Source organism: Xenopus tropicalis, chromosome 3 (genome assembly GCF_000004195.4).
Source record: "Xenopus tropicalis strain Nigerian chromosome 3, UCB_Xtro_10.0, whole genome shotgun sequence".
NCBI classification, from domain to species: domain Eukaryota; kingdom Metazoa; phylum Chordata; class Amphibia; order Anura; family Pipidae; genus Xenopus; species Xenopus tropicalis.
The window spans coordinates 96,687,248-96,699,758 of NC_030679.2; the positions used below are offsets into that span (position 1 = coordinate 96,687,248).

Consider the following 12,511-nt stretch of genomic DNA (forward strand, 5'->3'; position numbering starts at 1 on the left):
TGCCTGAGGGAAGGAATACTTGGTCCAAGGTTATTTGGCTTGTCAGGGGACCCATAACTGAATTTATTCAATAACCTACTTTCATAAATATTCCACTATGGCAACAGATATTCTTTTTTGTATCCATTTTATCTAGCTAAATAAGCAGCTTGCAATTGCAATAATAGGGGTGTCCCTTACATTTATTATAAAATGCCACCATGCTACCCCTATTGCCAAACAGGGACAGATATCTGCAGTTAAGGCCTAAACCATTCCTCCCTTAAAGGACAATTAAAGGTTAATATAAATTAAAAGTAAGTCTAAAGGCATTCTTTTTAAGTACTTACTGCATATCTAAATTCCCAGATCCCTGCTTGCTTCTCTGAGATATGGTGCTGGCAGCCTACAGCAGTGTGAAGACTACAGTGACATCACTGAAATCTCTCTGTCCTTCCTGTAGACTGCCAGCGGCAGCCTTCCTATTCTCTGAGCATGTGTGTAACTTGATCCTGTCTCCTGTTCTGAGCTACACATGCCCACCAGCCAATCAGAAGCAGATCTGGCAGAGGGGAGGGGGGGAGGGAATGAAACACATGTGCAGTATGAAGCAAGGAGGGAAAGGAAGGGAGAATACCTTTTTAGAGATGGCTGCCTGTTCTAGAAAATGTGAAGTAAGTGTGACTGATTAAATATTTGATTAGGTGAGCCAAAAGTGTGGCGTTTTTACTAAACAATAGGAGGACAATTGGGCAGTATGCTTTTTAAATTGTGACTTGCATTCTCCTTTAAATGATGTTTAACTACCAATCCATAAAAAAGATTGTTTGTAGCTTGTCTCTGCTTATCATTTGTTATACAGTCCGGGTTGGTTTACACAGAAGATGAGTGGGAACGGGAGTGGAATGAACTACTGAAGTTGGCATCTAGTGAGCCCCGGACACACTTCAGCAAGAACGGAGGCTCTGGTGGTGGGTAAGTATTGTGCACTTACAATTCCTCCAGCATTATTGTCGGAAATATGCATGTACAGTTGAAAGAAAAAGTGTGGGCACCCCTGGCCAAATGACATGTTTAGTTCATTCTGTAAGTGAAAAGTAGAAAAAAATCGCTGCAGGAATCAGTGTGTTAAAACCAACATATCTGGAAATGTTAATGCACAATTACATTTTAATTCATCTTCTTTAAAACATTATAACAAAGTAAATAGTAATTGGGGAATGTGCAAAAGTTTGGGTAACCGTCCTCTTATTCCGTGATAAACACTGTTTTTGGAAGGATCCTGACCCCAGTAGTCAGTGACAATTGCAAAGCTTAATAAATTATCTAACCACCCCCCCCCCCAAACATAACAGAATATGTTTATCGGGTGTTCTGGGTTTGTAATATTCTCTAATTTTATATATTCCTTCCCCCCGTGAGCTGCACTGCTATCATCACTGAAAAATTATTCTGAAAAATGCTGCTGTAAGATGCCATAGGCAGTCACTATATAGTGGTTTGGTTACTAGAAATGCCGGTACTATTTTAAATCCCCCAGTATATAGTTTCATTATTGGTGGCCAAGTTAAAGATTTTGAAGATATGATTTTTTTTTTAGTTTTTTTCACCTACTTTTTCTTCTGTGTATGCATTATGGTAGTATACATATTCATTTGTGAATACCTAGGCATCGCAGATAAGAACATTAACCTGTACTGATCATTCCTAAATATATGATTTGCTTTGTGTTTGCGTAGCTGATTTTAAATGCTTGGCCTTTCTTGCTCTTCATGCAGATTAAAACAAAGGTTCTCCCTTGTGTGCCATGACAAGCATATAGATTTTGGTTTGTATAATGCACAGGAAATTGATCTTTACTCTTTAAAATGAAGTATTAAAACCACATTTTTAATATGAATTTTTAATATGATGTATCCTCATCATCTGCATGTGACTGTAAAGCACTATTGCAATTGCAAATATAGTACAGAGGCAGCCAGTTGAGACTTACTTTATACGTGACTAGAATAATATAGATCTAAACTTAGACAATGGCCTTGAGTAGCGGAGGTTCTGTGCACATTGGGCATATTATCTATATTACATAATGTTAACCTCAGAGTGCCACTGATATTTGTGGGAGTGGCTTATTACAAGACATGAAAGCCTTGCTGACACTGAATGACCAATGCACATGTACTGTTCTACAGGGAAAATTAAAAAAAAAAACAGGCAGCCATATTGCAATATAATGATGGAAAGCTGAGAAAAGTGGATCTGAAATGAGTCCCAGAAAAACCAGGGTTTGACAGCTCTTGCTTAGATGCTTAGCATTCTTTTTAGTTAATCATAGGGGTTGCACCTAATGCAGCAGAACATATATATACTATAAAGCAATAATATCTTGCAACCCTCCTCATCCAGCTTTGGGTATCAAGCCCTCTCTTGTGTTGTGAATATAAATCCAAACACATGAATGGCATACTGAGGATGATGCAAGCTGTATTTAACAGCAGGACCTGCTTTAAAAAAAAGTGCCCCCAAAGAGATAATTTATGCAACTGTTTAAAAAAATTGGAAACATTTAGAGCATTGATTTGATATCACTGGGGCAATTATAAATTGCTCCTGATTTACTTTGCACTGCCATATGTATGTTACATGACTCAGACTGTCATCTGGCTTGCAGTGGCCAAGTAACTATTCAAAGCCCTCTGCTGGTCATCATGGGGCACTGCAAGAAATCCCTTTACTTATGGCTTACTTTAATCTTATTTATAATAATGTTCAGTGGTACAATTATCTGTAATTATCTGGTCCGTTTAAGAACATTAGGAACATAGTTCATTTATGATATAAGTTAACTACAAGTCTGAATTGGCTGGGACAGTCATTGTAAAATTATGAATCCTAGACAGGAAGGCAATGGAATAGTGGAAACAACCTGAATGAGGATTTAGTGCATACTGTTCTGTTGTAGCTTATAACTTGCAAATGCCAGTTGAAGAAAATATCAATGAGGGTATGCCCAGGCTGTTTATGAGATGTTGTATCTTCATACACCAGGAACAGGCATGAAATACTGCAAACATCATAAATATCTACACAGTTTGAAAATAAATACTTTACTAAAGGAGTAGATGCCAGAAAAGAAAGCTTAGCCACTGACTACCCGGTCAAACACCCCAAATAGCTGGTCTGTTTTCTCCCCATTTTCCTTAGTACTTTCACTGGGACAGTAGGTACTTACAACCCCCTTTCTAGGGCCCTAATGTTTCCAACAAAGCATGTTTCCAACAAAATGCACTTAATCAGTTTTTCCACTTTAACTTACCTGGCCAAACTTCCCTATTTCACATTGTCATTCACATTGGCAAGCGCATAAAACCACTATTTGAGATCTTTACATTTACGTATATGGTGTCCAGACAGGAAAGACTAAATGCACCTGAACGGAAGAACCCTGTCACAGTTATGACAACTTTAACAAAGAAACTAAGCAGATCACTGCTATTAGAGAGGAACTGCACTCCTCAGATCTACATCTTAGAGCCACCATCTCTCACTCACTGCCACCTCTTATCTGAATCTTGCAGCATATTCTACAAGCATATATAAATAAGAGTTTACATAGACATTTTGGTACTAAATAAGAAGGTTTTAGGATTTTAAAAGATCACCTACAAAAAAAAAAAAAGATTGATCCCCATTTCAGTTCCCTGATTGACAGGTAAACGAGAGGGGTTATTATTTGTCACTCACAAACTACCTTTAAGAGGAGTAAAAGTACCAACTCCAATTTAACAGGGCTTCACAGTCTTCCACTGCAACATGCTAATTGTGCTAAAAAAAGACAGACAGTATTAAACCTTCACCCAGTCAACAAATTTATCAGATACAAGAGATTGATAATGGAGTCTGTGGTGATTCCTATTATATACATAATAATAATGTGCATCTGACAATAGTAATCCAGATTGACAAGTTATTCATATTTACATGATATGGCAGCATAAAAACCCTGTAGCCTCAGCTTCTGTGACACGTGACCTCGCTTGTGCCTAATGTTTTAATGGTCGTACAACCCCCTAAGCATAGCTTCTCAACTGCAACCCGGAGCACACTGGTCATGTACTGTGTTTCTGATAATCAAATATGGCCTAAAAAGATCTCATATGTGGAGCTGCTTTGGACAACTTTGGATAATTACTGTAACAGGGATGCGGGTGGGTTGGTGCAGTATGTTCATTATATAAATACCAGCCATATTGTTTTTTAGGGTTTACTTTCTTTCTATTTTTCACCTCAAGACCAAAATTTCACATCAAAAAGATTGGCAACAAAACCTCCTTTTGTTACCATTTCTTTTGCCATTTAGCTAGTCAGTAATATCATGCATGCTATGTTTGCTTAGTACTAGCTTAGATATTTTTTCTGTATAAGAAATGTTTATTTTTCTGTACATATTTATGGGTTCATCATCAGTTTAATTAAAATATATGGCAAGCACACAGATTTTAATTTGCAAATGCCTCACCATTAGCCCTGCAGGGGGTATCTGATAGTAGTGCAGAAAAATCTTTTGGCGAGGCACCTTTTATTAGCTATTTAGTTGAGCAAGTGTTTGTGTCACTGCAGGAATCCAAATAAAATGCAAATGAATCTGCACTGCAAATGAAATAAACACAGCACTGCAGTAACCCTACTCATCAAATGAAAAAGAACAATGTTCTGCATTAAGTCACATATAATCACCCAGAATGCTAACTGATAATACATTTTCCATCTTGCATTAAGTAGGTATGGGGTTTATATAGGGAAGTCTCACACAATTGTGTCACACTAACTTGGCAAATGTTAGCAGGCATTATTATTATTATATTTATGTAGAGCCACAAGCCAAATGAGCCATCTAGACTACTTTTTATGATTTTGATTTCTGTGATATTAGTGCATCAGGATAATAGCATTTATCACATTTCTTTCGGTTATCCTCCAGTTTTTTTGCAGTAGCAAATTGCCCAAATGTGGTTGTGCAGCTTATCATTTACTTGACTGAAATCCCACTAGCATAAAACTGCACAGACAATACACCTGATACTTGGTGTTAGGAGCAGATTTACTAAAACTAGATTTTTTTCTGGTCTTGAAGCTCGTATAAACTTAACTATGTTTTTGAATAAAAAAAGATCATTGTCTGAAAATCATGAGTTTTTTGAGCCAAAAAATTAGTCAAATTTGAGAAATTTAAATGGACATTCATTTTTGTGAATTCTCTTTATTTTTCCCAAACAGGAATTGCTCCGGTAGCCATTTTAGGAGCATTGGTGTCCATTCTTGGAAAACTATAATGTGTTTAAGTTTCACTGGGTGAAATAGAAAACAATGAATGGATTAACTTCCCCTTGAAACTGGGTGAAATAGAAAGCAATGCTGGGATTAATTTCCCCTTGAAAAATATGTGAAATAGAAACAAGGATGGGATTAATGTCCCCTTGAAGCTGTGTGAAATAGAAAATAATGGAATTAACTTTCCCTTGAAAATTAGTGAAATAGAAAACAATGATGGGATTAACTTCCCCTTGAAACTAGGTGAAATAGAAATCAGTAATGGGATTAACTTCCTCTTGAAACTGTGTGAGATAGAAAATAATGATGGGATTAACTTTCCCTTGAAAGTGAGTCAAGGACAGGCTGTCACTGACTATTCAATTCCTTTACTGTTGTTCTCACCATCTTAAACCTGGCGTAATTTTTGTCAGTTTTCTCAGAAAACCTTAGTAAATGGGCCCCTTAAAGGAGAAGAAAGAAGGTGCCCCCCCCCCCCCAGTGACTTTAATTGCTTACCTTTTTTCCTGGGCTGGTGCTCCTGTGAGAAGAAAACCGCACCAGCCCAGGGTAACTTTGAGCGAGTGTCTTCTCTTCCTTCTTCTGTCTTTGTGCGCTTGCGCATGTGCAGTAGAGTGAAAAGCCAAACTTTAACAAAAAAGCTCCACTGCGCATGCGCCGGCCTGGGATTCAGAAGACAGAAGGAAGAGGAAACACTCGCTGCAGATACCACGGCTGGTGAGGTTTTCTCCTAATAGAAGCACCAGCCAGGGGTAAAAGGTAAGTGATTACAATCATTTGTTACCCCCCACTGATATTTACTTTTCCTTCTCCTTTAATGTTTCAGAGGTAAAATATGGCACTTGTCATTTGGGATCAAAATTTGGGGCATACAACATTCCTTAGTAAATGAGTGTTAGTGTTAAAGGCATCAGAGGAATTTACTTTAAGATTCCTATAAATAGTCTCTGTATGTTACTCAGTTGCAGAGTTAGGAACAGTCAGGTAAAAACACGTTCGTATCAGCAAATGAATTTTGCTTCTGTAAGGACATTGTTAATAAAAGCCCGTAAACCCCTGAGTCTTCTGTTACTGCTGAACTACAAACCTTCCTCGGGTATTGCAGGAGTTGCATGGCCGCTATCATAGCCTCAGGCAGAATGAGCAAAAAAACACGTTATTCTATCCACTGGGACAGAGCCTGCACAGCTGGTATGTACTATGTCATTTTATACCTTGGAATGATGGCTTTTCCAGAGATATTCATCCTTAAAACCCAGTGCATTGATTTAGAAGTGTTAGAATCACCTTAAACTTGAAAATCCTACAACTACTTATGTAAAGTGATTATCTCACCCCATTGTCACCTATAGGAAGTAAATAAGGAAAATAAAATAAAATGAGTGTATATTGAAATACCTGAACTTGTTGGTGAAATGTGGGAGTTTCTGTTACTATGCTCATGTGCAAAGCTTGTTTTTATACCTATATCATAGTGCAGATTTCCCACACTGTAGCAAAGTAACCGGCCTTTCCGCCTTTTCATTTTATATATACATATTTATTAAGGCTGTGATCTTGGTAACAAATGTCTAACTGTAAATTCAAGTTTACCATACATAATGCATTACAATGAGCCATATTTAATTGAACTGTTAGCCATTGCAGCATATGTGTTGGCAGCATAACTGCTAAGTATTTTGAAAGAAATAGCTTGGAACAACTCAGAATAAAATTACTGATAACCAAGAGACATTCAAATAATTTATTGGATTCTGTCATATTTTTGGTGATAGGGAGGGAGAACAGGCAGAAGGCAGATTATAGTGAGGTTGGGTATAAATGCTTGTTTCAGTCCCTAATAGAGCTTGAGAATAAGCAGGCAAATTGTTACAATACTGTTAACGTTTTTTAATTTGAAAAAGGCCCGTAATGATTATTTGAACCAAAAACCTCTAAAAACTAATGGTAAATATTTATGTAAATATCTAATATTTATGAAAAAAAATCTTTTCATGTTGGATCAAATGGATTAGAGTTGGTAGTGCAAGCCATGTTGACTTGAAACATGACCTTATTTATATGCTTTGTGAATGACAATGCGGTAAGTAATAACATTCTAAGGTATTTCTGATGTTCCATCAAGCGCCAGAGTGATTAGATTCAGTCTGTAGGAAGAAGATAAATGTCTTATAGATATTTGAGAGTCTATTCTTTCTTGCACTTTAAAATCCATTTCCTTGTTGATTGGAAGCCTTAGCAGCTTTTTAAATAGCAAAGCCAAGTTTCCTATCTGGTCTGAAAGCTGAAAAATCATAATGGTGTCATAGCATGGGATACTTGCTCCCAACCTGTTCTCTCTGATTGCCAAGAATCTAAATGGGGACTAGAAAGCATTAAGTGGGCATTATTATGTTGGTGTTTTTTTAACCAGCCATCTGCAAAATTTCATCTCAGTCTTAACACTGTAGCATGGCTCAAAAGATTAATCATGCTGATTGGTGGCCTCTAGAGCTGCTTTTAGTTATCCATTGCCTTTAGCTTTGCTATTATCCTTCCGTCCATTTGCTAAAATCCATTCTTTCAAAACTGCCACTGCCTTAATATACCAGATACCAAAATGATATTAATGAGCTGGTAAAAACCACTGTAATTCATTTTCTCTCTTCCAACCTGTTTCAAATGGAAAGCATCCATATAGTGAGCAATGGTTAATTCTTCCCTTCAACCGTGTCTAATCTGTCCAACTTTAGAGCCGTTTGTACAAGCTAGTTACCATTTTGTCTGCCTCTCATAATGTATATTTGGGTATTTTCCATAGGAACTATATTTGCATGTTATTTTGCATACTGCCTTACGAAGGTATGGAAGTGAGCAGTGAGGGTCCTAGTTGAGTACAGCTTACACTAGTTTAGTGAATGAGCTTTTCTCAAGTTTTTAGTCTCAAGCAATAAGGTTGTTTTTGTTTTTTTAAGTTATCTTTTTGCAACTCTAAGGAGAATATAAGGTGTTTGCATAAAACCCCTTTTTACGAGGGTAGCAGTTCCATTTTAAAGGCAATGGTAACCAAAAGGCTGTATTCCCCACAGGCTGCCCTTAAACTTACCAAGTTTGCTTTCTGGCTTTGTTTTCATGGTTTTCTTGCAAGACCATTTGGGTATCTTTGAAACAATTTGAATCTGCCCTCTCAGCATCATTCAATGGCTATAAGAAAATACTAGGCACATAACACTGTAGGTCAGCTTACAGCTGGTAATTCAAAGGATGCAGATGTCTGTCTGAGAGAGTGGCAGTCTCATTTATGCTATCATTCTAAGCTAATGTGCACACATAACTTGTAACATATGAGTGTGTAAGTTCTTATTGTTGTGTTTGTAGTGCAATTATAATTGTTACCCTTTATGTTATTACCCATACTTTGTTATTACCCATGTTGCTGCATCTAGAAATACCTTTAAATCCTTTGTTACAGATGTGCATGTGTATAAACCCTAGCATACTATTCTCACAATGTTTATCATTAGGTGGGAAGCACCATTAGCAGCTAATAAATATAGTCAAAATCAATATTCCCTTCAGCAGTGTGCACACACACAAGCTATGATACCAGGGCACACAAACAATAGTGGAGCACACATACAATACTGTATAATCACCTTCTGTAGTACTTTGGCTTCTTTTTTTTTTTTAAATAAAATACACAGGTGTGCAGGTGTTTTACAAGGTATCAGAGGGACTGCTGGTCCAGAGATATTTGGCAACAAGCATGATTATCATTAGATATTGTAACGCTTCACCTCACAATATAATGGGTTTTATTGAGCCTTTTACTGGAATACATTTCATTTTGGTTGAAAAAAGTAAGCAGCAACTATCATAGATTCATTTAGTTAATGTTAGGCAAGAATATATTTTTAATTTCTTCAAATTATAAGTACTCCCTCTGTGATAAATAATTTCTTATGGATTATTTTGTTTTCTTTTAATGTTGCTTTGGGATAAACTAGTTCTTACACGAAAGAAAATACTATGTTAATGAAGGCTTGTGATGAATAGTCCATTGCAAACAGGCAGCTCCTGGCTTTGCATTACTCTGAATCGCTTTGGGTACTTCCGGGCAGAGATTTATATAAAGGTTCTTTGTGAGAAGACGCAGCCAAATTGTAGCTGATTTTGGCTCGCTGCGTGCCGGCACTCAGACACTTCCTATGCAGCTGTACAAGCACATGCAGCTCAAAACAAATGTCCCCTGAGCAAAGGAGAGTCAATTATTATTCTGTTTGGTGACTTTTCCTTTAAACCAATTGAGATTTGCATTGTCAAAATATATTTGTTGAGTAGTTCTGTCATCAGAAGGATAGTGTTCACATTATTTCTTGCATGCTAGTAGGAAAATGTTGTGCAGAAATATGTAAGCACCTGTATTACCAAGCCCCTGTAATCTGGCTTTTAATGCATTTTGCTTTTACCTTGACATAGTACAGTGGCAATGTTGTCTTTATAAACTTAAAATCCATGTTTTTTGAAAGTACACTTGCACTAATAAAATGAGGGTCTAGGCAATGTGCATTGCACTAATAAAACGAGGGTCTAGGCAATGTGCATTGATTAACCCTCTTATTTGTATATGTGCCTTTCACCCTGCATCATCTTTTGACTTTTTTGAATATGCAGCTCAGAGTGACTTGGGTATTTATAGAGAGTGTCAAAGGGACAGTAATGTGTAGCTATAAGGATCTAGTGTCTTTAAGACCCCCACATATCCTTACATTATGTTTGTGCTTTTGTTTTTTTTAATATTTTTTTGACCAAAGAGCATAAACATTTGCTTTTTTCCTAGGCTTCAGGTAAACATTATATATAATTGTTTTATGGTAAGAGATTGCAAACTGAGGGCCTCAATTAGGCCAGTAGGTAACATAGGACTGCAGCTGGGAAATGGGTTGTTGGGGGGTTTATAATAATAGCACAGTTGGGGGGAAAAGGGACTTTATAAAGTTTTTTGAGGTAAGTAGTGTTTTGGGACAGGATTGAATAAAATATGATACCTGAGGCTCCTTGCCAGGTATTAAGGAGGCCATGAGAGTTTAAAAGCTGATTTAAAGATTTGTTATTCCGGCTAGCTAGGTTCAAAGTTACAGTTATTGCAGTGTATGTTGTCAGTATTTATAGATAGTAAACAAGCTGTTACTGTTATCTAGCAACCTCTGCTCTCTCTGTGATTTATTGGTATCTGTTAGCTATTAGCAATCGATTGTCCAGGTTACTAGTCCATTGCCACCATCTCCATTATAGCTGTTAGACATTAGTGTACATTTTTACCTGTCTCTATGTAATTTTGTTGTCAGAATTTGGGCAAATAATATTCATCCATATAGTATGGGTATTTTATAGGTATCCAGTTTAATGTTCTAGTTGCACTGTTGGCTTATATAACTACACCACAAATTGCAACAATACGGTAATCAGTCAACATTTTGAAGATGTTTTTTATATATTTTGATGTATGAATTGTTTGTAATTAATTAATTAAATAAATAAGGAAACTCCTTTTGTCTTCCAGAGTTGACAATGCAGAAGACCCAGTGTATGAGAGTCTGGAGGAATTCCATGTGTTTGTACTGGCCCATATTTTGAGAAGACCAATTGTTGTAGTTGCAGATACAATGCTCCGGGACTCAGGGGGAGAAGGTAAGCACACTTGTTTTATTCAGTACACAGTCTTTGTCATCAGTGTAGTCCTCCTTTAAGGGGCCAAGGGGAACCAAATGTGCATGACCTGCGTTTGAAAGAAAAGAAAAATGTAGTAAATGATGTTCTATATCATAGTTAATAGACAGAATTGAATCGAATCTGAATTGTGTTAGAAAATGTTTCAGCAGAGTTCAACAGCTTTCTTTGACACAATTACCCCTCAGCAAGGCCACATGCTGTCCTTTCCTCTGATCTTATATGTTTCAGTGTTTCCACTTTGAGTTTCAATTATGAGACTTAGTTTAGGCCATGTTTTTCGCACATTCGTCTTTCATTTCCGTGAAGTAAAAAGAATGGAGATGTCAGATAACAAAAGAAACATGTATCACTACTAAATTGCTTTAATTCTCCTCACTGGACTACAGAAGTAGGAGTTTAGCACATGTGCTGGTTCTACAAACTGTGTTTGACTTGCTACATGACACATCTAAATGGCTGCTTTTGAGTTTTAATGTGGTTTAAAGCATTTCCTCCTCCACAGACTAGCCTAATTATGCAGTGCCTTCCAGAGGAGAGACGAAAGCAAATAAAAAGCAAAAAAAAAAATGGATTTACATTTGAAAATGTCAACAGCAATAGAAGAGGAAAGTGAGAAATGGTTTTCTCAAAGGAAAATATGTTAGTATGGCACAACAGGAAAATTATCCTGCAGATCTTTGAAAATAGCCAAATGCTTTCTCTGTATATATAAAATTGCATCTTGTAATAGGCCACAATCTTGCAACTTTTGTGTGCACCTTTACCTATTTTTTCAATATACTGTGCAGTGCTGACCATAACTTTTAGAAGGAATAATACCAAATCATTCCTTGTATAAAATATATTCTTCTTACTCTTTTGCAGCATTTGCACCTATCCCTTTTGGCGGAATTTATTTACCTCTTGAAGTCCCACCAAATAGGTGTCACTGCTCACCCCTGGTCTTGGCCTACGATCAAGCCCATTTCTCAGCACTTGTGTCCATGGAGCAGAAAGATCAACAACGAGAGCAAGGTAGGGTAGGCACAGTGTTGAGCCACGTACATGTAGGTTCAAGCAACGTTTTTCTTCATCAGACATTTTCATGATGGTGCCTGATTAAGAGATAAAATATGACATTTTTCTGTCTTTTCTTGAAAGCTTGTATAATTACATATATCAGTTAATAAATGGTATCACATTGCCACAAAACCTTTTTTCTTTTTCTGAAATTTTTTAACTGCTGCAACATTTCTACATTTATTTCATATGATAATCTCATTATTTAAAAAAAAAAAAAAAAAACAGTTATCAACATAACTGGACTTATGCATATTCGAGTTTTCAGATTTTTTTTCCCTTAATTATTATTATTTTCCCTTAATAAATAGCAGACATTTGAGTTTCTGAACCACAATGAGAAGTTTTCTAGTTTTAGCGCTAAAAAAACTTGAATCATGAAAAAAAAATCAGACTCGAACATTGATAAATCACCCCATACGTCTGGTAA

At 36.7% G+C, this 12,511-nt stretch overlaps 1 protein-coding gene and 1 long non-coding RNA gene across 4 annotated transcripts in view; one reads left to right on the forward strand and one right to left on the reverse strand.

Moving 5' to 3' along the window:
- otud7a (OTU deubiquitinase 7A) overlaps nt 1-12,511 on the forward strand; it is a 137,958-nt gene that overhangs the window by 100,019 nt on the left and 25,428 nt on the right. For all 3 annotated transcript variants that reach the window (XM_012970864.3, XM_004917921.4, XM_004917925.4), the window contains 3 exons: nt 842-954; nt 10,853-10,980; nt 11,887-12,036. In XM_012970864.3, coding sequence (XP_012826318.2) covers nt 842-954; nt 10,853-10,980; nt 11,887-12,036 — 391 coding nt within the window. The remainder of the gene's footprint in view (nt 1-841; nt 955-10,852; nt 10,981-11,886; nt 12,037-12,511) is intronic.
- On the reverse strand, nt 10,674-12,008 carry LOC116409767. Its single transcript, XR_004222032.1, has 2 exons — nt 11,923-12,008; nt 10,674-11,068 (listed from the first exon to the last, which is right to left on the reverse strand). It is a non-coding gene; the product is annotated as an uncharacterized LOC116409767 (long non-coding RNA).